Source organism: Lonchura striata, chromosome 2 (assembly GCF_050655825.1).
Source record: "Lonchura striata isolate lonStrDom1 chromosome 2, ASM5065582v1, whole genome shotgun sequence".
In the NCBI taxonomy this organism is placed as follows: domain Eukaryota; kingdom Metazoa; phylum Chordata; class Aves; order Passeriformes; family Estrildidae; genus Lonchura; species Lonchura striata.
Genome location: NC_140704.1, coordinates 69,923,094 through 69,950,880, shown reverse-complemented (window position 1 = coordinate 69,950,880; position 27,787 = coordinate 69,923,094). Strand labels below are relative to the sequence as shown.

General features: G+C 35.6%; 1 protein-coding gene across 10 annotated transcripts in view; it reads right to left on the bottom strand.

The window, feature by feature from the left end:
• The window catches only part of CDKAL1 (CDKAL1 threonylcarbamoyladenosine tRNA methylthiotransferase), a 375,203-nt gene that overhangs the window by 66,489 nt on the left and 280,927 nt on the right, over window positions 1-27,787 (bottom strand). For 8 of the 10 annotated variants that reach the window (XM_085573579.1, XM_085573575.1, XM_085573577.1 and 5 more), the window contains one exon: window positions 22,396-22,458. The exons of the other annotated variants lie outside the window; for them this stretch is intronic. In XM_085573579.1, the coding sequence (XP_085429705.1) occupies window positions 22,396-22,458 (63 nt within the window). The remainder of the gene's footprint in view (window positions 1-22,395; window positions 22,459-27,787) is intronic. 10 annotated transcript variants of the gene reach the window in all.

The following is a 27,787-nucleotide window of genomic DNA, read 5'->3' as shown; positions in this document are numbered from 1 at the left end:
AATACAGGAATGTGCCTAGATGCCTGACCTCAAGGCTAATTGAGAGTTCCTACTGTCTGCTGTACTGTCAGCCCCATATTACACTGATAATAAAAATAACAATCAGAAGACAACAATGGTAAAAAGGCAAGTTATTCTGACTTGCAAATTTCACCAATTAAACAACTGTCCCTGTCGATGCTGCAAGTTAAAAAAAAAAAAAAAGCATTCTTCACCTCAGAAAGAAATAATGACTTCATGAATCTGCAAATGCAGACATAGGAGTTATACATCATTTGCCCAAAGGTTACAAAAGAAGAGCTTCAGTAGTTCCTTGGCTTGTTTTACAGCAGTTCAGTAGTGCTGACTATCAAAATAATTCTTGAAAGTATACGATACAAATGAGAGGTGACTATCTTAATAAATTAACTTTTCCTGAATCTAACTGCAATGCAGAAGCCTGACTTTGACTCTTCCAGCACCAGCTCCCTCACCAATTAAATTATTTTTATTTAGAAAAAATATTTTTATGATGATTGTCTCAGTCCCTTGCACTTGATGTATCTACCACTGTAGTGTTCTGCATGTTGACATCTGTTGACAAAGAATGTGGAAGAACTGAGTTCAGACTGTAGGATGATAACTTTTTGTAGTCAGAGTAAGACCTTAAGATAAAGAAGGTCAAAATCCAACTCAGCTCTCATGGTTCAAGTCATTTTGGGCAGCCGAACAGCACTGAGTAACCAATCTCTAAGCCAATATAACTTGTAAGAAACATGATTGGAAGGACATTAATACCATCCCACCACCATACAATCATTAACCACCTTCATTCAAAATCCAAATATGTAGGGTACTACTGCTATCATTTTAAACAAACACACAATGGCCTAAATACACCTGACCAAAGTCCCAGTAGTTCAACAGAATTCACCTCATTGTTTTACTGTTAGAAAAAGCCCCGATCAAGTCAACAGGAAAGAAAAGCTGATGAAATTGCTTTGTTCTTGCAAGAACTGGATGGATAAAAAAAGTAAGTCCCCTTTCTTTTTTTAGATGGATGCAGACAGCAACAAACACAGACTGTTAATATAGGAAGAAAAGTAGCAAGGATGGCAATAAATTCACTCAAGTATTTTTAGAGAGACCAGTGCTGGAGAGTCACAAGTGAGGTTGCAGGCTCCTTGAAGCCCAATAGTACATTTTTGAAAGCAATCTTCTGGTATAGGATTTTGTTTCCATTATCTCACTTATTTCTTCCTCTTCTTTCTTATCCTCTACTCCAGCAGGGTAAGAGGAAGTTTTCAAGGTGAGGTAGATGAAAGAGATGGGAATCATAAGGGAAGCTTCCAGCAGACAGAACTGTGGGATTCTCACTCTCACTGCTCTTCTGCAAGGAGTGCAGGCCACCAAAAGATTGATCTATATTAGCAACATCACACTTCTGTATATTATTTGTGAAAACAAGGGGGGAAACGTGTATCTGTAATATATATTCAAGGACAGGTCCCTTCTCCAACTGCTTTTAAATATTTTGCATGTGATTTGCTAAAAAGTCTCTTTTGAAACCTACGTAAAGCACTGATTGTCCTAAATAATCACCCTAAACATTCCCTTTTACAGCTTCAGAAGTTGGCAAGTGTAAGAGAACACACCTAAGATAAAACATGTGGTTTCCACTCCAAAGAAAGAGAAAAGATAAATCAAGCCAAGCTGTTTCCATATTTTTCAATATGATTTAAATAACAGACCTGTTTTCTAGGCCAGTACATACCCTCCAATGTACTTGCTAGTACCATTTCCAAACTGGTGGAAGACTATTTAAAACTGCATCCACTACCACACAACCCCCATTTGAAAGAATCTTTCTTCCTTGACCCAATGCCAATACGATAATTTCACATAACATGGGAGTGTAGGAGCATATTATTGGCAATAAAGCATGGGAATAACCTGCAGGCAGAAAAGCATTTCTCTTATTCCTTCCTTAAGCATAACTGCTGCAAATAAAATAGGGGGGATTTGGGCAGAAGAAATGTCTGTTTTAGCACAAAAAGGTAAAAGATAAAGAGGTTAGATGAAAAATAAAATATGAGAGGAGTTGACAAGAGATTACTTGGAAAATGATTTGAAAGCAAGAAGTTTATCCTAAGGAAAACTTTTTTTTTTCCCCTTCCTTACCTACAATAGAGAAATTAGAAGGCCCATAAGGATTTACAGAACATGTGCTGTATGTGTGTGGTGAAGGGAAGAGAAATGTCTGGCTGCAGGAAGCATCCAGGAATGACAAGTAAGGATTACTTACATTATATTCTAACTACCTGCATCTATTACTTCAAGAGACACAATGACAAGGCTGCTGTCAGCACAACAGTGTTGGGATTCTTCCTCGGCACAGATAGACCACACTCCATGGGGGAAGCAGACATTTTTACAGAAGTCTGGAAGGAGGCTGCTAAAACCAAAGGAAGCATTTTTAGTACCTCTTAGGTTTTAGAATACCACCTGTGTATTTCTACCACCCCTTGCCATTCCAAGCAGTTTCCTGGGAGGAAAGTGCCATGCACAGAAACATGGGAAGGCTTCCTTGCCCATATTATCAGTTTTTTTCCATTTAAAGGAGCATCTGGTCTAATGTGTGTATTTCAATTAAATGCAATCATTTGTAGCTCAGAAAAAACATATACAAAAGGCCATACTGAATCAACATAACTGCAGCAAGTGACATCTAGATTCCATAGTAAAACAATAAATACTCCACAACAGTATAGTTCTAAGATTAAAAAGGGGGGGAAACAATTTCAATGAATTATGATCTGTGGTTCCTGCAGCTATTTACAAAAGAAAAAATCCTTTGATCTTTGCTATAAAGAACAAACAATACTTCTGCTGCAGTGCAAAGAAAGCCTGGATTTCTACTGAGTTGAGGCTGTATTCATTTGTTAAAAAAGGAAAAAGGTGACTGCAAGGAAACCAGTGCAATGAATCATTCCAATAATTCAGAACTATGCCACCCAGCTGCACATATCGCTTAGAGCCGTATGCAAAACATTACTATACAGAAGCAGGCAGATTAGCTCAAATAATGGTCTAGCCTAGCAAGACAGACCTCTTTTTGTTGGCTTGAATAAGCTCATACAACTTCAAATATGCAAATCTGAGCCCAGCTTAATTGTACTTGATTATAGGAGATGCTGTGTATGACAAGAGATAGAGTCGCTTCCAGTCAGGAAAAAAGTTCCAGTTACATCTATAAATCACAGTACTAATCAAATAAACATAATCCAAATATCCCTTTGAGAAAATACCAAATTAGCAGGCTTTCTTTGGTTAATGCTTCTGTCTCCACTTGCTTCTAGATGTTTTCCTCTGGTTACACCACTTTCTGAACTGCCTGACCCTCTGCCCAACCTCAGCCTTGCACAAGTTGCTCTCTTCCACCTTATCAGGCAACAGTGCAGTAGTTCTTCCTTGCACTACTACAAAAAGCAATGAAAAAAAAAAAAAAAAGCTACAGAACATTCAGAAGTTGATTGTGTTTGTTGTAATTTGGTACTTCATAAGGAGGTAGTAATATAGGAAGAGAACCCTCCCTGTTTCTCAAAAATACAGTTCCGTTATCTTAAACTAAGGTAGCTCAGGAAATCCAAGATGACTCAGAATATAAAGTTAGGGGAAAAAAGGGTGGAAATAATCTATCCTTTTGTTGATTTTGAAATAGTGGTGGTCAATGATCTGAGGATACAAAACCAGCAAACTTAATAGGTTGAACTATCTTTTTAAAAATAATATCAGCTGATACAATTGGGAGAAACAGAAGAGCTTCCAACAGCCTGAGAATTTTTTTAACAGTAGTAATTTGTCTAATAAAGGATATTAACTCTGCATACAGACTGTCTCTACAAGCTCTGAAGTCATCTTTACCCAGAGTCTTTCAAAATGGTACAAGGCACATGGCCTGACCAGGATGAGTCTTATTTAACACCAGTGCTACAGGCATGAACTTCACTGGCTTTGATTGACTTCCCCTATTCTGCATCCTGCTGTAGAAATTAAGGGAAATTGTGGGACTACTTCATGTGTTTTCTACAGTGACCTGCAATTCCAGAGTGGCATTTAGCTGAGGTTTTCAGACAACTGTGACCAAACTCAGAACTATTGCTTTGACCTGCATATTTGACATTTGATAGATTACTTCAATGAACTTCCTCTTCCATGACACTGCGTTTGGAAAAACAGTGTGTTTGAATATTCTCTGCATGAGGTTTATGAAAGGCCAGTGAACTAGCTTGGGCTTTTCTGAGGCAGCAGATGTCCAACTACTCATTAAAACGTACAACAGTTAAACTTGGACAAGAAGGTATAGACGAGGAAAATAGACTTTCATGAAGTTTTATCTAAAAAACAAAAATCTCATGCAATATCTGTAAAGGTACTATCTCATTCAAGAGTCCTTCTGGTTAAAGCAAGATTTTAGTTTATAGTCATTCTAATCCAAAGTTTCTCTCATTCTGCAGCAGAAATAAAATAAATAATTTATTGTGCATCCACAAAATGGCTTTATATTTAATTTGACCTTGCAAATATAAAACCAAAACATTTTAACCTTGTGTACTACAGCTAACTGAAAGTGAATTTAACTTCAGAAGATACAAATTTAAATAGATTAACTGCCTCATCAAGCAAGAATAAATAATAAAAAATACCCCCCACAAACTGAAGTTAGTACTGAGATTCATCTATAAAACCAAATGTACAAAGCTGAAGGCTGTGAAAAAATACTACAAACATTTGAAAATCACTGGTATGGCTTTAAGTCAATGAAATACAAACAGGAAGTTCCCTTTTAACTATCTAAGAGCAGCATGTCAGGTCAGTGTTAACTGTTCTTTTCTGCTTTGAGAGGTTTGGTGCATGCAAACATGGAGATGATTTGAAACAACTGAAATATGACTGTAAAAAACAGGTAGATGATGATTCAAACTTCTTGGGATTTAGGATTAGGCAGACGCAGCCAACTAATTACACATTCTGTTTGTTTTAGCTGAGGGAACAATGAAGGTTTTACAGTTGCTACATTCATCACACATTTTTCACTGTTGTATGGTAAACAATATTTATGTCTTTCCTCCAAGCGAAGCAGACAGAGAGTCTGGTAGGACTGTTTTTTCTTTCCTTAAGCATTTGTTTCTTCACTTGCTGTTTTTCTCATATATAGGTCTCTTGTGGTATATCTGAAGGCACATTCACCTTGGTATTCATAAACAGTGTTTATATGAGGCACATAATTTACAAGGGCATTTCCTCATTCCCATCACTTTTTGAGGAGAGGGGCCATTGACTGCAATTTTTTTTTTTTTTTTAACTGACTGAATTTGCAACATTACTTCTTTCATCATTAGCACTTTTTTCTAGGTTTCCTGTACCTGGAATATTTCAGTGAGAGCAGAGAGAGCATATAACATACAAGGGCACAAGTTCTACTCTGTAGATTACTTTAAAGGAAAAACTTTAAAGTAAAAGAAAGCAATAGCCTTTTTTGTTTTTTTAAGAACAGGAGATGCAATTGTATTCAAGGAGCAATTTTTTCTGAACCCCAGAGGGAAACTTTTCCATGGTCAGGATGTGTGCAACATGCTGTGAAAAAACAGCTGAGCTCTGTCCCATGGTGCATGAATGTGGGGTTCTTATCATCTGAAGGGTTGAAAGATTTACTCATTATCTATATGCCCTTTTAATTCTATTTCATAAAAGTAGCTATTTTTCCTAGATTATAACTTTCAGAGCTTCTTATGGATATCCAGAAAGAGTCTTGCACCACCGCCACCTCTCTCTTAGCCTCCCTGCTCCACTGGGAACTGCACCTATTGTAGATACACAACTGAGCATGCAGAGCAAGAAGATCACATCTGAGAAGACATCTTCTTATCCTTCTAAACAATCTGCTCCCTCACCATTTCCTGTATTCAATTCTTACAATATTTTTATATTTACAGAAAAAAATAAAGGATTTATTTAACTTGTATAAGAAAAATGTTACCAAACAGATATTTTCAAGATGAAAATGCTCTCACAAAATTTCCAGAAATAAAATTCTAAGTAACTAATAAAAGTCGTGTAGAAAATTATGCTGCATCTTCTAATTCCATAAGATAGCTTATGTTCAGTTTTTAAGATACAGTTTGCTGTCATTTGGTACATAAATTCAAGCAATTGGGATTCATGGCTTCACACGCTGCTCTCATTATGTGTGTTCACTGCAAATGCTTGCAGTGTGGATATCACTTTCTTAAAACAGAGTGTTTGAAATTAATTTAGTCTTTTACATGAGGTCACCTTTTCTCAAGGTACAGTGTAATTTTTAATTAATGCTGGAGATCCTGTACTCTGGAAGATTATGATTATGCAGACTTTATAAAAATGCTTAAATTAAAAAATGAAGCAGGTGCTTCAAGTTTCTGCAGAGACATGTGCAGATCTTTGGTAACAATTTTTAAGTAGCTATTCATTAGGCCCCTTGCAGGACAAAGCTGTGCATGGAGCCAGCTGGCTTTCAGGTACTTCTGCTGCTGTCCAATTTAACTGTGCAAGTGGTGCAGCATAATAATTCACGGGCTGAGACCACAAGTACAGTTACACCTTAACACAACTGAAAACGATGAAAGTGTTGACAGTGGAAAAAAGCAGCAGTAAGACAGTCACAATAAACACTATTTCACTAGGAATTCAGGAGGAAAAAATCCTCCCTAAATGAGTCATGTTTATATGGAAGAAAATAAGAAGGTTGCATTTGAAAAATTACCCAGTAATTTCAAAACTCACCGTGCTGAAATTAAAATTTAAAAATACCTAAAAATACTGCTCACAACATACCACCAGCAAAGTGTTTAAAACACAAAACCAAACAGAATTCCACCTTAATTCGTCCCTGTGTTCCATGACCATTAGAATACCTTTAAAGTCAGATGCAAAATAATTACTTGATTGTGGATACAAATTACTGTTAAAAAGATTTGTTGTTATATAGCATGTTTGTATACAGACTTGCATTGTGGCATAGCACAGCACAAGCAGCAATAAATCTGCAATATTTATATACACACAGTTAGGTGTAAGCCCAAATTTACACCCCCAGAGACAAGGGATATCACTCCTAACAGGGCCTCACTTGGAATTGATCCAGGTTTTGAACTGTAGATTAAATACTATTTTTATTTTCTTGGGAAAATAAGGTAAAATTTATCATATTCAGGCAAGAACAGAATGGCAGGGTTCACAAGACAGATGGTGCCTGAGTACTACAGCAGTTGTCACTTTGTTGTTCACTGCTGAGGAAATACAGCAGAACAATAACTTTGGACTGGTATTTGACTTAGACACAAAAATACATGTCAGCCAAGTCTTCTCCATACACTCATACATCCTCACATGCCTGTTATTTTTCCTATGAGATGCAAATTCCTTTTGTCCCCCACAAATAAGCTGCTAGCAATTTTTGATTCTGGATGATTTACAGCTTAGAATCAAAAGCTATCTTACTTTCCAGAATAAAATGTGTTGATACCTCATTTCAAGTATATCAGTGGAACTGGGATTTTGATAGATTGTGAAAGAGAAGATTGTTCCTCAAAAATCAGAACTGCCATGAAGATACACACACAGATATTGGCAACTGACTTTCTCTCATCGGCCCTGTGTTTTTCTTTTTGTGAATTATGTCTCAGAATCAGGTAAAGGAAAATAAAATTAAAAAAAAAATAAAAAGGCCCAGCAGAGCTGTTTCTAAAGATAGTTTGGAGAGCATTCTCCACAGAAATGACGCATATGTATGTGATACAGTGCCATATTATCTACCACTAAAGACAAAATAGCTTTCTTGGCAATTACATTATCCTATTTCAATATGAATAAACTGCATTACTTTGATTTAGATTTGAGGCTTTACAAAGGTTTTACAGTAAGTAGTTCCATTTGCCATACTTCCCCAAAGTGTCTCGACGTACAGACCCAAGTTCTTACCAGGCACACTGAGCTTGCACAGTGCACACAGTTGCCAACCATTTCTCCTATGCTACACAACCTCAGAATCCAATCCATACAGAGCTTCCCTCTCTTCAAAACTACGCACATCCCAAGAAAAGGAAGTACTCAAAACCAGTATATATATAAAGGAGTTGGTTTAAAAGCACCAAAAACCTGTATGCAGTTTCAAGCAAGTGAGAATCCTTTGTAATAAACTAGAAAATCTTTGCATGTATATATTCCTAGATTATTATATCAAATTCATTCAAATGCTGTCCACTTTTAAATACAAAAATACAGAAATTTTAAAAATAAGTACCAATGGTATCTGTTTTCCAAATCCAAACTTACTAAAATAAATGCACATTAGCTTCTGATACAAAATTGTTAATAACCAGAGCAAGATCAAAACCATATATAGTATATTAAATATTCCTGGAAAGGAGTTCATTAAAACTCATCCAATTTGATTGTTCCTGGAAGGCTTTATAAAGAATAGAATATGAATATAGAAGCAAGTAAAACTTAACATATTTTAGAGTATTTATTCACTCCTTAAATTTCTGTCAACACAGAGAGTCACAATAAAACTGAGAAAGAACATAGCAAAAATTAAACCCAAAAATACAACCCAAAATTCAAATTCCTCCATCCTCCCTATTGAAAATGAAACATAAACTACAGTGGCTGTAAGAGCACAGGCAGCATCACTACAGCAGTGCAAGGCCTATCTCTACAGAATTAATTGACTGCACTGACTTCAGGAAGCTAATTCATTAAACCTGCATGGATGAAGACCAGATCAACTGGAACTGCTCAGGTGAAAAGGCAGGCCTTGTATTTCAGAAAATATGGTAATGCAATGTTTCTCCATATTGAGCTGCTTACTGAAAATTGAAAATACCAGTAATCTGTATGACAAGTTGTTGTGGGCAGCTTTTCTAAGGTGACATATGCAAACTTGGAAGGAGATGAAAGGAGATCTACCATAAAAATGTTTCACTTGTTAGGGATTTCTATGAACCATCCCGCAGGCCCTGATCTCACCCTTTGACACTACAATCCCAGTGTTTGAATGACAATATCAATGTTTTTTCCATTTTCAGGAAGACATTGCCATATATTTTTTACCGTTCCCTCCATGTTTTGAAGTATAATGCAGAACATCTCGTATTCTGTAACACAGAATATCTTGCTCATATCCGACAAAGCTCAGAGGATCCTGTTCAGAATGCTGCTATGAGCAATTGTCCTTTTGCAGACCTTTGTTATCAAAAGTGTGTTGGGTTGCTCCAGCTTCCACAAGTATTGTGTGCTGCTGTGCTGTGTGTGTATGGTGATGTGCTATGTGTTTGCACAGATGCTGCTGTTCCAAGCTGGAAGATGGGTAATGAGAACACCAGGGAGCAGTGTATATAGTGAAGGCCTCCTCTGAGCTTGACGATCCAGGCTTTTATGAACAGCTTAGGAGAAGACTGACTATGCCTGTTGGCAAGACTTTAACTTTTTACTTCCATAATGTCTCTGTGGTGAACTTTAATTACAATGATTCAGGCAAAATAAGGTGGGAGTTCTGTATCTGTAAGGCCACAGCAAAATTACTCAAGATCACTTGTTGACTTATTAGAGAAATGTAATTCAACACTGGGAACAGTCTAGTCAGAAGTGTGGCCACGAAATTTATTTTAACGTCTTCCTTGTCAAGCAAATGAAGATGGTTCTTTTGTAATAATGATTAAGCAGGTTTTCTTTATCCTAATTTTCAGCATCCATAATTAATTTAATACTGATTAATGGTGAATTATGGTTCTCTCAACCCCATATGTGTATTCTAAAAAGTTGTGAGACTGTAAAAAACCAGACGGGACTTGTTTTTAAAATAAATGTACACAAGTACATGAACATGTTAGAGGGAGACAACAGAAAAAGTAGCATTTTGCAGAAAAATGCAAATGAGCAAATGTAAGACAGGATGCTCTCAGCATCTGCATAGTGCTAGACCTTAGAAAGCTTTATTTCTTTATTAAATACAGTGATTGAATTTTCTAAAATCTTTCTCAAAAACTGTTTCTTACTATAGTATGTCAAACAACATTCTATCATGCTGTTAGCTTGAACTCTAAGAACAGTTTTAAATAAAAAGAATTCATGCCAGATATATTGAAAGAAACCTTGTCTCCTCTACAGAGACACATCATCAAGCCTGGCAGAAATAAAATTAGAACAGAAAATTTTGCTTTAGTTGGTGTTATGGATGAATTTTGCTCCACCTTCCTGCTAAGTTATATATGGAATTCTTCCATACTTTAAGGTATCATTTTCACATGGAAAGCAAAGGGGAAAATGTGTCTGTGTGTATATATATAAGATATCAGAGTACCTGCAAGCTCTGCAAATGAGACTACAAGAGAAGTGAGAGAAAACGGGACTAAAAAATTAAAACATGAAACAAAACCCCCCACAATAATTTTAGTCATAGCTGTCAATGAAAAATTGGTGGCTGTGATACTTCCACAGCATTTGACTGGAGAGGAAGAGAGGTACACCTCAGAAAGCCACCCCAGTGGGACCAGCAAATGTTGGGTTTGTGGATAAAGCAACTGCGCTCACTTGGTTTCTTATTAAGAGTATAAGGCATTGCTGTCCATCCACCATTTCATGAAGTGTTAGATCCATAGATGCAAGGGAATTCAGGGCAGCTTCTCATCCTGTGGTCTTTGAAACTTTAAATGCTGAAAGTTAAGCAGTTTCTGAAAGCTAACAACTAGCTCATTGCTACAATGTCATAGATTATATAACACAGGCCAAATCTTCCCACTAAGTTAAATTGTAAACTGTGACAGAATGAAAGCAACCTAATGAGAAGGTGCATAGATAATTGCTTTACTTGTAAATTAGGAAACGGAATAAAATCTGTAACACTAAACAGCATGTTGGCTATTTAAGTCCATATTGGGAGATTTAATTTTGCTAACCCACCAACACAATACCCTAAATATGCTACTGTCAAACTCTCTCAGAAGCTTTCAATTATGGCCAATTACTGACTTTTATATATTGCATCTATCATTCATCTTGCATCTATACTATTTTTTCCCTTAGGATGTGAATTTAAATATGACAATATTGAGATGTTCTGCACACAGAGAATTTAAAACCTAATGATATTATGTTCCAGAGCATGGTGCTAGTAACACCAGGGGTGCACGTTCAATCCCTGTACAAGCCATTTACTTAAGCTGGACTCTATGGTCCTTGTGGGTCCCTTCCAACTCAGAATATTTTGTGATTCTTGGATCTCATGTTATGCTTATAAAGAAACAAGGAACTGCAATGTATCAAAAAAGCACCAGAAAATAATCTTAAGACTTGCTGAGATGCAATTCAAATGCTTACAGATGATAGAAAGCAAAATGAAATAAAGTTAAAGCTAGGAGCAAATCAAAATACCGGCATTCATAAGTAGAGATTTATTTAGAGACCTATGTAACCCAATCTGCATGAGAGACTTATTGCACTCTTTCGTGTGACTGGAACTTACAGGAATTAAATACACAAACACATACAATCATGCACTTTTCAATGTACATAATTAAAAAAATCCTGTCTAAATTTTCATCGTTTGGAATATGATTAATGCAACCTATCAGAAGCCAGATGGTGCAAAACCAGAGCCATCAATCAAAATGAAAAGACCACTGTGTGCTATCCCGAGCGATGTGCTCTCAAATGGAATTTCTGGTCACAGATCCTAACACACAATGTGCAGTGCCATAAACATCATGGCAGTGCCCCTGAGGAACAGCCACAAACACAGCAGGCTTTGTTAGGCAAAAAAAATATGCAGAATTAGTATTTGCTGCTGTAGGCTTCGACTGGGAAAGGCTCTGTGAGCCAAATATATGTACTTTAAATAAAAAATTAAAAGCAATGCCTTTAATGAGTTTAATGTTTGCACTGATGACAGTACCTGTCAAACTGTGCGCTTGCCATTTGATTTAATATGGGATCGTGCCATACATAAACAAAGCAGCTGCCACTGTCTGTCTGACACGTGAATTGGTATTTAATATCTGTTCCCACACAGGACTTACAAATGGTTCATGTTTTTAGCTTTATATTACACATTTTCTGCAAAAGTTATATAGAAAACAAGGTTGGGGTTTGCAATGGAAAACAGTGATGGCTTACATCTTGTAAGGTTTTGTACCAAGCAGGCCTAATACTTAAAAAATCAGACTGTAAAAAATAAAAGGCATGAAGAAGCATAATTCACCATACCATACACAAAATAAATGATGCTATCAGTATAAAAGGAGATGTAGAAATGAGCAGCAGTAATAACACATACGTGTTTTTACCTGGAACTAGCAAGACAGTATGAAATAAAGGATTTGTTAGCATGACTGCTTGTGTTTGCAGCATGAAGTGTTTTATCACAACACTTCTCTCATGTGTGTTACATAAGAGAATATATCAAATTTTATAGAAATAATTTTTGTAAAAAAATAAATAACACATTCTGATTTAAAGACCTGCATAAACTACCTGCATATCCATATCTTTTTCTGTAAGGATTGGAGACTGTCATGACTGCATGAGAAACGAGTGGAAGAAAAATTAAATATGACCTAGAGCAGCATTTATATAAACTGTTATCTTTCAAGATCAACTTCTTACTTGCTTTCAGTAGTAGTACAAAATTCCACATATATCACAACGAGACTGTAATGCCTTTGTTCCTTTAAGGAGATATACCCTCCACACCCCCATTTTTATTTTGATAATCATGAGATACCAAACCTTAAATCTGTCATTAGCCCCACAACCACCTTATTCTTCACATAATGCAAATCAAAGAGATGTAGTTTCTAGAAACACAGGAAGAATGTACGGTGTTTTGGAAAGATGGTTTTTTGGATGCTGGAATCTCATCAAAATTTGAATTTTTAAGAAAATTCTAGAGAAGATGGCACCATACAAGCCTCTCATACTGGAGCCCTTCTTTCATATAATGCATGGAAGGATGTACAGTTTCTTTTATCCCTCTTTAGATGGATACAGGTTTTTTGCATGAAATCTCTCCTATGTTCTTACAATGCCAGAGGAAAAAATTATATGAAGAAAATTAAGATGTCATATTAAAAGAATGAAAAAGGCTTTGTTAAAATACACTTATAATAAAATCCAGGTTTGTGCCTCCTTCCTACTGACAGCAGAACTCCTGCCTCCTGATGCACAAAGCTCAAGTACAGTGGAAATTGAACTGTGTGCTTCAGATGCTTCTTTCACCTCGAACTGGAACCCAAACCTCTGTGGCATGTTCACACTGCAGGCTGAACTCAAAGTCTACTGACTCAGAGTCTCCATCCTTGCGCAAGGTTTAAAAGCCTTTCAAGTCTACCATAATTCACACAAGTAGTAAATGTAAATGTTAGTATCTAGGACATTTAACTTAATGTTGCCAATTTTGCTGTAAACATGTAGACAGTGTCATCAGAAAACTGAGGACATTGTTTGTGGGTTCTCTGTATTTATTTCCTACTGTCAAGGTCGGGATTGAAGGCACTTGAGACCGTTTTTCATGTTCAGACTCAGGTGTTTATTATTTCTTATCAATGTTACAGCCTCGCAGCCATGAGTTCTGCAGTCTTTCATTAGCAAGGAATAAAATGGCTATCTCTTGTTACAAGGTCTTTTAAAGCTAAACTATCCAATAAATAAATCACACCTAGATTATTTTCCCTTTTAACTCAATAACTGATCCCTCAAAGCCTGCAATGAGGACTTTTCAGTCCAATTACAAAACATCACCCAAACCCATGAAGAAGAAGGAAGAAGAAGGTGAAGAACAACCTGCCTCTGCCCTAAAACTCCTTGCTTCATATTTATTTCTATATTCTATATTCTAAAACCCCAAACTCTTAAGTTTTCCATCCTGTGATATTACACACTTCTAACCAAAACATACCCATAATCCCAGTGCTATCAATTAATCAATTTTGGAAGTCTTCTCCACAGCCTCAGGTCAAATGCAGTGCTCTCTTGTAAGTCTGTGCCTTTCAGCACAGAAAGTTTAAAATTCTCAGCATCCAGGATTCCAACAATCCAGCACTCATCCCACAATTCTCAGGGTAAGCAATTGGTAGAAGCCACAGGATGCTTTTCTAATTACATCTAAATACAGCCACTCTGTCCCCTAAGATCATGAGAGTGCCTCCAACACAGGCACACTGAGTGCAAAACCACTGACAGCATGTTTGAGAGAATCTTGAATTTTGCACACAGCTAGGACAATCACCTAGATTATGCATGGAAGATACATGTGGTTTGCTGGCACATGGGAGACTCCTCCTCCAACTGCCCTTCAAAGCAGAGCTCTTGAGCTTACAGTGACAGTGGCCAAGCTGTACTGCATGGAGAGACAGCAGGGGAATTTGTTTCATGTGTAGAGCAATCTAACACCCAAATTATATCTATTTTTTACATGGCCACTTTACTGAGACTTCTCTCTTCAACTGGGTAACTAACCTCTCTTCATGCTTTTAAGTGGAATATAGTGCAGAGAGGAAATTATAACAAAATAAAAACTAATGGAGTATTTCTAGTTCCAAAAGTTTAAATGATAGCAGAAGATGGAATAAGTAACCAGCAGTGACTTATTCCAAATGGGGAAAAATGTGATCCTGTCCTTGTATGATTTATGCAAAACATACCAGATTATTTCTGGATGATACTTGGAATCAATCTCCAATCAAAGGTTTTGTTAATTATGGGGTTTCGTGCATGTGTGTATGTGCATATATTCAAGTCTGTGCAGAAGATTATACCTATTATCAGACAAAAAGCCAAAAAATCCACACCTCCTTCACAAAGATCCACACATCCTTTATGTCAAAGGGTCAATAAAACACATTTTTAAACTGGAATAACAAAGAAAAAGAAATGGAAAATCCTCACTCCATGGAAGAAAGTAAAATTCTTAGCCAAGATTTTGGGTACCAAGAAGGTACATAAAGGAAAAACACTTTTATTTCTTGAGGGGAGAAAAGGCAATAGAATAAATAAAGAGAGAGGGGCTGGAAATGGGAAAAGGTGGGAGATAACCAGGAAATCCAATCCACTACAAACTGCAAAGCCAGAGAGGCAGAGGTCAAATGTGGTCTTAAAGAATAGAGAAGGAAAGATATCTGAACTTGAAATGCCCATGCTAGTTATACACTCCATCACATTTTGATGTGATCTTGATGCTAACACAAGATTGAAGGGAGCTTTAAAAAACTGTAACAGGATCAAACCTGTTTAGTTTTTGTGATGCCAAGGTTTTCCAGCAACTAATTTGTGAAACCCTAAAACCTTTATTTTTCCGTATTTTTTGTCTCAGTATCAGATCAATCAATGATGGACAAGGTATACAAATGACTGAAGACATGCAGCAAAAGGTAATGTCTTTCTCCAGAAAATAATAAAAGGATTAACGTGCATCAAAGAATTTGTTTCCCCTGAGCTGATATGGCACTTATTTAATGTCACTGTAAAAGCTGTCTCTCATTTTACATTTAAATTATTTTTTTGAGATAGAATATCCTTATTTCAGGCAATCTACTATACCAGGTAGCATTTGCATGCTGTACCCAAAGAGAAAAACTGTGAAGTAAATAACCACTATTTTTACAATTGTTAAACTGGAAAAGGGTATACATGTTTTTACATGGGGTGAGGGATATATGCAGATTTCATGAGTTCTTTTGTTAAAAGAGTTCTCAAGATCACTAATTAAGATATTTCAGTAATACATTGGTACCTGTGAAACTTTGTTCAACACCTAAGCACATAGATCAAAACCTTTGTGTAGAGATGCAAACATGATTTAACACACTATTGTTAAACAATTTTTTTAAAGCAATTGAAAAAAAAATTTGAAAGCTATTGAAAACAATTTATTTAAAAAGATAGAAAAAAACACCTCTATCCCAAAACAGGAAAAGCCTCTGTCCTGGAATAGAAGTAACAATCCCAAACAATTCAGTTAGCATCAGACAAGGTTAGATGCTTTTGATGTCCAACTACAGCAAAAGTTACTAGCATTAACTATGGTTTTAACCAAAACATTAATCATATCTACTAATATATATACTTGTCTGTATATAATCTAGGTTTTGTCTAAAACAAAACCAACCAATAAAGCATTGGTTTTAGAGCAAGAAATTCAGGAATTGGGTTCTTTGTTTCTTGATTTTCTGGATGTAATATGCACTTCAAATAAGACTGCAATTCTTTAATCATAACACTTCAGCTACAGAATTAAGACAGAGCAAATATGTGTTTTTTTCCAGGATACACAATGGAGAAGTAAGCCCTTTTGTTGCAGTGCTTGCCTCATTTCTTTGCCTATTCTCTACAAACCCTGAAACAGTTCCTGGTATATGAACAGCCCTTTCTAAATTATCTCTGTATTAGCCCATTCTGTGTTATGGATGGCACAAACTTCAATGTAGCTTAGAGTTAAGTCAAGAATTAAGCAGGAGGCTTTGAGGCCATTAAATTTTCTTCACTATCATCAAGTAATGTTCAAGTGTGCCATTAGCACGAGGCCACTGCATAGCTCTTCCAAATAGAAATTGCTTTTCTCTTTCAGTAGTCTTCTTTGAAGCCTCGCTTCATATCAAGAGCACAAAACAGCTTTATGTAACCTCCTCCAAAAAGCAGCTCTGAACATGAGAGAACAGAGAAGAATGGATGTAGGTTACAATGAGAGTATTCCCATAAAAGGCGGTCATATCTGACATCTGAGATTTTAAATTAAACCCAAAATCTATATCAAGGCAGAAGATAGCAAAAGGCTCAGGCCCTTTTCAACAATAACCTAAAAAACCTTTTCGTCTTACAAAACAACAATTCAGAACACCTCCTTTAGAAAATTCAGATCATGGCTTATATCGCAGGCATTGCAACCTCACAGTTGCCTTTCAGTTTAGTACAATGGTGTTCCTGGAATAAATGGAAAGCAGGTTAAAAGGATTTTTGTTATTTTCATATATTATGAGCATCATATGCCTATGTAATTACCAAAAAAATCTTAAGGCTGACAGAGTACCACAAAACTGCTTTCTTTTTTTTCTGGCTCAAAAGTAAAACCTACACATTCACAGTACTTCCACCACACATCTTACAAAACACAGTTAATAACTGAGAAAGATTACTGCCCTTATGAAAAACAATAAGAATTGCTTGTGGTTTTCAGCAGTTCTGTAATTTCCCATTTCCAGCCTCCAAAAATCATCCAAATTTGGTTTATGTAAACATGCTAGCTGCCATGCCTCACATGTAAAACAAACCACTTTCTAATGCCAGTAGCTTTTAAAGATGACAGCAGCAAACACATAAGATGTCCAAGTCTGAGAGATCTGGAACTATGCGCACAGAAGGATGTTAATCTCACCTGCCACATGTTTAGTGTTTCAACTGCATTTTAGCCCTTCACCAGCTACTCTCATAGCAACACTTCCAACTCTACAAGGGTCCAACATGTCAATTTACATCTCCTCTTATGAAACACATTGTCCCACAGTGCGGACACATCCTCAAAAAAAATAGTTTTAGGACCTAATTCACAAGAGTAGTGTGGTGATGTCTGCCATTAGAAAGTTAGTAAATATAAAGCGTTTTAGTTAGAGTGTGATGTCTATTTTCTTTCAACAGACATCAGAATTTCTTTTGTTCAAATTGGATTGTGAAGGAGGTCCCTGTACATGGGAGAAAAATGATAGAAAGCAGCATATCAGTGTTTTAACATTTCCAGAACATATGAATAAATAACATTAGAAGCATGAGGCATAAAGATTTTACAATTATTTTAGCAGAATTGCATCAATTACAGCACATTTTGAAAGAGCAAGTAATTTTTTTAATCCTGAGCACACCTTCCATTTGGGAGAAAATCTCTCAAAAAACTCTTCAAATCACATGAGGCTTGTCTACATTTCTTATTGGGCTGGACACAGTATATGCAAAAATAAATCTCTAAAGCTATAAGACATTACTTTATTTTTTCATAGATCATGCCCTATTGTACAGCAAGAGATTCGGGCTGCAAAAGGCAGAAGTGAATAGGGAGCTGAGTTTTAAGCACAGCTCTCTGAGGATTTCTCACTGTAACAGCCCCATGCTGCCAGAGGCATGTATGGACATGGCCTAAGGTATCCCTGGGTATCCTCCCAAGAAAGCAAATCAGCAAAATGTGTAGTAGTTCTGATATACTGTGCTTACAATATATAAAAACGTTCTTCTTCAGAGCAAAAATTGAGGATTATAGGTTCAATCAACTACTCCAGGGCTAAACTGAATACTTAAACTCATCTGACCAAAAGAAAAGGAACTAGGGCTCTGCACTTCTGAATTTGGCCATTAGGTGCATACTGGATCCTGAAACATCCTATTAAGCTTATAAAACCTTTTGTTTTGACCAGGTGAACTATTATAACAACTACTTTACCAGCTTTAAAAAAAAAACTGGGTTGCAAATTTTAAAGAACAGGGGTCATTCAGAGAGAGCTACAATTCCATTATTTCTGAGCTACTTCAGACAGAATAAAATTCTTACTGTATGAAAAGTGAAACCTCACAGTGTACACACAAAAAACATTCAGCAGAAATTACTTGTGTGCAAACATAATCTTTTATTAAATGCACTTGCAGAAAACTGGCCAGAATATAATTTCTCAATGATCTTCTTTGACATTTTAAAAAACACTAAAGCTGCTATTGTTACAGCTTTATGAGGATGTCAATTTTATCATCTTTTTCTGATAGTCCTAGAAAAAGATTAACTGTATATAAAACTGGAAGTGCTATTCTATGGCTAACTAGAGAAAAGTTACACAGCAATCAGAACTTGACTCTTAAGAAAGCCAGACCATACCTATTTTTACTCTACATGAACATGAAAAAGCAAGTATTTCAGAACAGGAATGGCTTCATCTGCAAAGAGAGTGCCATGTATTTTTACACATGCTAACCAAAATAAGTTTGAACAAATGGCAATCACACAACTGGAACAAGATATTGCTCAAGATATTCCCTAAGTAATTATCTAGTTCTGGAAAGAATGAATTTTAGAAGATACTTATTTTAAGAGCAACAGAAGAAAAGGAGAAAAGGGAGTTCTTTGTATGTGTCTGACATCAAGAATTCAATATATTTTCTAGGCATTCAAGACTGATGCTAAAATGAGCTTTGTCTGTGGCACAGTATCTGAAAGATCCACAGATTCTGTAGTCAGAGGCTCTGTGAAGCACTATAGTAAAACTAGGTTAAAGAGAGCAACATCAAATCTGCCTTGATGGGAGAAGTATATAACCAATGGGAAATTTTTGAATTTGCTGTTGAATGGTTTCATCTGAACAATGAGAAGGGCAGAAGGGCAACCAGATAGTAATTTATACTTGTTTAAGAATCAAAGAATACAGGAGCTCAGCTAATTCTCCCCTAATATCAGCTGAGTATCTCCTGCTTTTCCATCCCTTCTGCAGGAGGAATGTAAAAGCTCTGCCTCCTCTGCTGCTGAATTAAGGCCTCATTGGATAAAAGATAAGACTCAACACCTTGAAATGGAAGGGAAAGTAAATCCTTGTTTCCACCTCTAAAAAAGCACTGGGTTTTCATCTGGGAAAGAAGAACCACAAGCACTGAACTGCCTTTCAGGATGCTCTAAGTTATACCAGATGGGTAAATATATATTGAGGTAACATTTTCAGGGGAACAGTTACTCTTTCCAAGAGCTATTGACCTCCTGACCATGCACAAATAGTAACAAGGTTAATAAGATTAGTATAGCTACTCCATCAAAATCTCACTTTCTGGTTTAGTGAGTGAAAGCGCCAGCATGGAAGAATGAACACTGTCTGAATTTTTTGATTGATTTTAATCCTTGCTATGAGATATCCCATCCTAAAAAGATGAAGTACTGTCAAATCTTTGTAGCAAGTCCCATTTCAGCCACTGTAGTAATGAGATTTTCACATCTGTTTAAACTACTACTACTAAGCACCAACTTAACCTTAAGTTTTTCTTCTATTTTAGAAAGGTTCTCAGAGAAAAATATTTTCATCAACAAAGTAATAATTCTGGAAGCCACTAATTCCAACCACTCATGTCATGATCCTACATCACCAATGCTTTCACAAAGTCATTGTGAAATCTCCTTTTTATATTTCCTGAAAATAATCTACAAAACAGAAAAAAACATGTGCTACCCTGCCCTCAAATCCTTTGGCCATGTAAATCAAACAAAACAGAACTAGAGCAAAACTAATACACAGCTTCACTAGAAGTAACTGAATTCCCAACTAATGTTAGATTTTATACAAAAATTAAAAGCCCTCCCCTAGACTGCAACACTTGTAAAATTGGAAGCTGAGGTAGAAATTAAAAAGTACAGAGCAAGAAATCTGCAGTGAGCTTGTTGCAGCCCACAAATAGGAAGTAGTTAGGAGAAGGAAAACTTTTACTGTCAAATGGAAAATAAGGAAAGGCCATAACTTTAATACAAACTTTCACTTGTCTTTTCCCTGCACTTGTACTCTCAGATATATACACAGAATGTGCTTGGAAGCACCAAAAGAGTGAAGGTACAAAAATCACCCATCAAACAATTGTGTTACTTTTAATAATATATTAAAGGTCCTAAAACAAAGATCAAAAGCAAATTTATTTAAGCATTTACATTCAATTCCACACTGTATGATGACTAATCTGTAAAGAGTGCAGAAGTCCTCACAACTGCAGCCAAAATCATTTGAGAATACTTTGATATAATTCCACAAAGGATATGAGCAGGAAGACAGCAGGAGTTACAAATGGCCAAGCTCCATTAAAAGTGCTAATAAAAGAATAATGGAATTTCCTTGTACTATGAATAAAACGTGCTTTTTACAGGAGAATTAAGACATAGAGAGGAATAACAAAGTTTCTCATTCATCAGTTGCATCTCCTTATTAGATTGACTTACTATTACATTTACATAAAAATGCTTCAATTCAAAGGAGCAATGATTCCATTCAAAATCTTACACTAGTTTTTTTTATTCTTCATTTATATCCATTGAGGCCATTTTCACAGGCCATTAATATCAGCTTTACCAATCTTTGTAAACAATGTGAGACTATTTACAAAAGAAGTACTAAGCAGAGATGAATTTAACCTGAAATTAGGTACAATTATTAATGCTATAGAATATAACTGCTGTTTTACAATGTTTTTTTAAACTAAATTTACAAGTGACTAGCAACTACAGAACTCTCACAGCAATAACCTGCCTGAGAAATTGAATCCATTAATTTCTCATATATGTGTAGTTACGCATATATTGCATATATGTGCATGTGTTCATACAAAGAGATAGATGCACATAAATACTTCTGCCACCTTCTTCTCCCAAACATAAATCTAGCTGTTTTTTCCAATGTATTTGGTACATGGCCAGGAAAAAAGGTATAGAGTTCAGAACTTTCCTTTGCAATGTCTAAACAGCAACCACAGAAATGTTTTAAATTTTTCGTTTTAATGGATACTTGCAAAATCGTTCACACTTCTCAAAACACAGGCAGCAGAAACAGATATCTCATACTGCTGACAAATTGTTAAGGGTTTTGTGCATTTCTTAAAAGAAAATGCCCACAGAGGCATCAAAGATACGAGGAACTCCATGAAAATATTTGAAAACCTATTCCTTCAATCTGCTCCATAACGTTCTCTTTTGGGTAACATCTAGAAGAACCCCATGACATAGCTATAGCACAGAAATACTGTGATCTCTGTCTCTTGGTTCTCTAAAATTTTCTTGTAACAACTTTATTTTTTTTTTATTTCACATTGAAAATAGAAAGGACCTTTTTTTTTCCCCCCAGATGTTACAAACAAGTTATAATGATGTGTGTTTCTATGTCTTCCCCCAGACAACCACCAGGCTGCTCACACAGCAGCCTCTTCGAATGATGCTTTTGTGATCAATCGACAATTCATTAGTATCATGTATCTCAGCGCCTAATCGATACAATAGGCTAAGCAACGTGCTCCAGGGTAACACAGTTCCTAAACACAGAGAGAAAAAAGAAGGGAATCCAATACCACATGTGGTCACTTTGCAGGATTTAGTGCCAGTCTATAAATTATACTTCTATGAGGTTAATGTGAGTCATTGGTTTCACAAATCAGAAAATGCACGTTTGCAAGCTTGGCTTAAAGAAACAAAGAAACATTTATGTGACAGCAGAATTTAAGTAACATACTCAGTGCTTTCAATTTTATAATTTCTCCTCAATTTTGCATTAAACATGAGTTTACCACAATGTTTGGAATTTTTCTTAAAAATGAACACAATATATTTTTTCTTACCTTATGATCATATGGACTGTATGAATGAAATAGCTGGGACAGATCCTTCGTTCTCTGTTTTTTCTGTAAAGGATTATTAATAAATAAGCCATATTAGACAAGTTAAAGGAGAGAGGAGCTACTGATTAAAAAGCTGTATGCAGGTAGAAACACATTCTCTCCCCACTTTGTTAATGAAACTGTAGGTATGAAGAGCAGTGTATGCAGATTAAGGATATGAAACATTACAGGAAATAATTAACATATATATTAACAATTTTAAGAAAAATACCCTTAATAAATAACAAACACTAATCTGTGCAACATCAATGGAATGTGTAAACAATTCAGATTAGGCTTAATTTTTGCACAATATATCATAAATAATATTTTAGAATACAGATAACAAAACTGCGAGATCAGGCTACAATCTTGCAAAGACTTGTCTACTATTCTAGCATGTACAGGCAGTATTGCCTTACAGAAGATTAGGTGTAAAGGAAGTCAGTTTGAAGAAGAATCACTTATTATTTGTCGATTTCTTTTGATGCTAATACTCTCATTGCTTTGATTGTGGAAAATTAATAGGTGATATCTCATTTAATGCAAAGGCAAAGGAAAAAAAAATTCTTCTTTTCAGAGCATAGTTCAAAGACAAAACCTGCTGGATCCAGCTCCTACTGAATTTATCCAAACAGCTTTCAGTGATTTCAGTTGATGTTAAATAGAATTTCTCAGCTGTATCCTATGGAAGGTGGGCAGGGAGATGAGGAAAACACCCTTTGTCTTTAATGCAGGGATGAGTCACAAATCAGTTCAAAGTTCTATTATGTCAGAATTGGTGTTTAGTTATCTCATAGCTGGGGAAGGCAAAACATGTTGGAAAATGTGTAAAGAGACAACTGCAAGAACTCTTTGCTTGTAGTCTGTACCAGTGTCTTATTTAGCCATTGTTTATGTGAAAGTAGTTTTCCAGCTAAGCTGGAAAGATATTTTAACTTCTGGAAACCATAAGGCAATTTAGTAATTTTTGATTGTGCAACATGAACTATGTATTTTCTTTCCTTACATAGTTTTTATTTTCCGTGAAACATTAAGCAATTAATGACTTACAATGACTTCTTTTCTGGTAGTACAGCTACAGATAAAGTAATTTATTTGGAGTTATGTGAATAACTTCATTAATTATCTGAAGAAATGTGATTATTTGGAGAAGTAAAATTATTTGGAGCATGTGATAATAAATTAAAAAGTGATATGAAAGTGATTACTAAAAAGATGGCTTGAAAAAACCTAATTTAATGTAGCACCCTGCAAGAAGAAGACAAAGGCATTTGAATTTGTATTATGGAAATCTCAGTACTAATCTTTCTATGAAGAAAACCCTACAAAATCCAGAAAAAGTCCAAGTCTTGCTCATCGTTACTGAAGACTATTTCTCTTGTATTCATTTTGACTGCAATTACTTTAATAACACTCAGTAAAATTATATGACAGAAAACCACCAATCTTTCACCCTCAGATTCCCACCAAGATGCTGGTTACACATTGAGCTAGACGAAGAGTGAACATGGCTTCCCTTACAGAACACACTGACACAGTCTTCAATTTTTTGTTATTATAGAAAATTACAGTTTCTTTCCTGCCTTTGCACAGAAGTTGTTGTTTTTTTGGGTTTTTGTTTTTTTTTGGGTTTTTTTTTTTTTTTTTTGGTTTTTTGGGTTTTTTTGTACAAAACCAAAAGTCTCCTGACTGGGAAAATACTGGAAATTCCTAATAAAAACATGAAATGAAACTTCGCAAGATGCAGATAAAGAAATGCCCCAAAATTCCCAGGATGCCCCATATGCTTAGCTGAGCTAAATCTAAAGCATTTGATTATTTTATACAGAATCTGAATATACAGAGATAAAACTGTCATAAGCACAGTGTTAAGGTTGCTTCTATCTTTCTACAACAAAAAGTGCACTTTAACTCAGATCTCTAAAACCCAAAAATATGTAGTATTTCAAAACACAGACACAGGACAAGGGAATTCATGCTGCTCCAATGGTAATCCCTTCAATTCCTACAGCTGGCATGAGTCACATGGTATGAATAATAAGTTTTTGAAATAAAGAAGCAGCATGGTTCCCAGCTCACCTCTATGCAGTACAGAGCAGAAGGCAAAGCAGGCCTCTCCATGTCTACATGTTACAGTGGAAAATAAGGAGTCCAAAAGCTCCTTCTCTTTTATCACCTCCAGCAGACTATTTCAGTCCCTAAAATACCTATTTAAATACCTACCCAGAATTTCTTCCCTTAACACAGCTTCATATCCCTAATTATGTTCCCTCAGCTTAGTCCAACATCCCTTTAAAATACCCTTTGACCAATACAAAAACTTTTCTTTCCCCAATCTTTTCTTCAGTGTTCTGATACTCCAGTCCTTTATTCCATACCAATAATGTTGCCAAAATCACACTGTAACCAGCCACTCAAAAACCCTCTCTGAACTTGGGCAACTGTACTATCTTATAATATTGTTCCACGTGCAGTAGCACTATTGCTTTCAAACATGCTCACAGGTCCACAGAGGATACATTCTAATTATTTCTGAAAAAAAAAATTATTTTCTTTCCAAATTAGCATGAAAAGACCTTCCAGGAGTCTGACAGCAATGTCACACTCCTATTTTATTCCTGTACTCACACTTTACACGTCACACTCCTAGCTTATTCCTGTACTTCTCTCAGGTTTGCCATACAGTGATAGATAGTCCTTAGTTTGCAGCACTTAAAGAAACAAGTTCAGGGAGATGAGATAGAGAGAAATTCAGATCCTATACTGATGTAAGCCAATAAAAAAATATATGCATATGACTCTAAAAACCAATTTTCAGTTTTCTGTTTTAAAAAGCTGTAAAAATACCACATTATGTAGGAGATAAAAAGGAGACACTTTTTATATATTTATCAGGAAAACCATGTGAACATCTGATGAAGAATAAATTAAGATGCTGCTGCAGGACTGAGTTAAATACTGTAAAACCATATATGCTTGTACACGTAAGTATGCCAGGATGGAAGATTTTCCTTAAATAAATCAATATTTTTTCTAAGTTAGTTATTTCAAGCTTGTTATTAAAATACCCCTAAGTAATTAACTTTTTCTGAAAAGACAGGCAGTGTCCAAGTTATTTTTATAAATAAGAACCAGAAACCAACATCAACTAATGACATTTCTTAAGATGAACACACAGACAATGTTAGTAGAGAGGAAACAACACATTATCACAATTTCATTATTTCCCCCATCCCCCATATCTGCACAAGCAGATATGCAATGCAAGTAACACACTTTCCTTGCTCTCTCTCATTTTGCTGGGTCTCAGATTTTTGAATACTGGGGTTTTTAAAAGGGATACTGGTCATCCAGTATATGCATATTATATGTTTAAGGTACAGGAACAATAAAGGTTATTTTGACAAGAATCTGGGACTATATACCAATAAAGCACAGTTAGTGACCTTGGTGTTTTTACTCTTTTTCTCATGCATCGATTTTTAGCAATAATAAAACTCTTTCTAATGCTTTACATGGACTATACTGTGGATTATTATTCTACTTTTAGTCATGAAATATCACTTAAAGAACAACAGAATGTATACAAAATCAACCAACCAACAAAAAAACCCAACAAACCCTGTAGGACAGAAGGAATCTAAAACCATTTAAAATATTTTCTGCACAAGTCAACAAGCATAGAATTTTGGGCTGACTACCTTACTTTTTTTTTTTTTTTTGCAAATAAAGGTGTGAAAATAGGGTAAAAGTAGGGGTATCATAATAATAAATTTTTATAATCAGAATAAACTTTAGAAAAATATTTTTATAAATGGAATAGTTATAACAAATGCTAAACATTGTAGGTTCACATCACACATGTATATTGCACTTATCTCGTGATCCTCTTTTCATATTCAGGTGATAATTACCTGTCTTTCAGATGATTTTAATGTAGCCCAAAACTTGTTTGTTTTCTTTTCAAGCATGGTGTCGTAGGGCTCCAATGTTTATTGTGAAGAAGAACTACAATACCACTGAGATACTTACATTATAGATTACTTAGAAGCTACTTATATGGAACATTCTCACATTTTCATCTAGGAACAAAAAGGGACAAAATTACTCCCAATCTGAAGGTATTACTGCTTTTCTTTAGATTTGACTTTCAGTTTTATAAACTGAAAGTTTTTTCTATTTTTTCAGAAAAATAGAATAGAAAAAAAGGGGTTTTTTTCCCTATTTTCACCTTCAAAGTCTTAATAATTCCAGCCTAATACTGTGACAGATCTGTAGATTCCAGCAGTTCCACTGAAAGTTGCAGTATCAATATATTGCCAGCAAAGTTGTCTTGTCTTTGTTTTCTTGCTCACATGATTTAAAATCATTTCAACATACAGAGCTGCCTTCAGTAACAAGAACATGTATCTGTTTCTGTTCAAATACTCTTCTTTTTCTTCATGAGTACAGTGAATAATAACATGTGTCAAAGCAATCAGATTACTTATTTCAGTTCTGTTCCCTCACTTACCAATCATCTCCCCCATTTCTCTTTTACATACTGCTGATCAGAATTAAAAAACGATTTTATTTTGCCACAGGAACCTTATTTAATTTAGAGTTTATAAGGCTTCCCACCCCCATCCTTGAGCAGCATGCTAACTAACAACCAGTAGTAATATTGAGTTTTTCTTTCAAACGAGTCTGGTAAACCACTTTACCTTCTTCTGCAGTATCTAATTAATTACTTCATTTAAAATCATATTAAACTCAATGAATCAAGAAAAAAATGTAACTACAATTTTGATACACTTTGGGAGAAAAATGAAGCAGCTTTGAGTGTATTTTCACAGTTTCCCTTCCCAGTGTAACTGAAAGCACAAAGGCTCCAGAAAAACAGACACAAAACCATGAGATTGGATCTTCCTTTAATGAAACAGCACTTTCTAACATGTTTTGTGTTAGTTATGGCATTCTCTGACTTCAGAAATATCCATTTTCTGATCAGTAAAAAAACTGTGTCTTTCTTTTCCCTTATGTTACATCTGTGATCTCAAAACTACTAAAGCCTTGGGTAGTTCCAAACTCAGAATTCTTACAAATTAGAATGAAGCAGGTAGCACCCTACCCAAAGACACCCCCCGGACAAACTTTAATCTCCACAGAATTACTTGGCAAAACACCAGAGATGGAGATAGCAACTACTCCAACCAAGGTACATTTAAAAGCCTTGCTTGGAGATTCAATCCATAAAGTATTAAATTTGTGTACCTATAACCACAACAGAAATATGAGACAAGCCACTGGAACCACCATGTTATCAAAGTTTGCAGATTGCTTTTTGGTCTGCAAAACAGCTTTAAAAAAA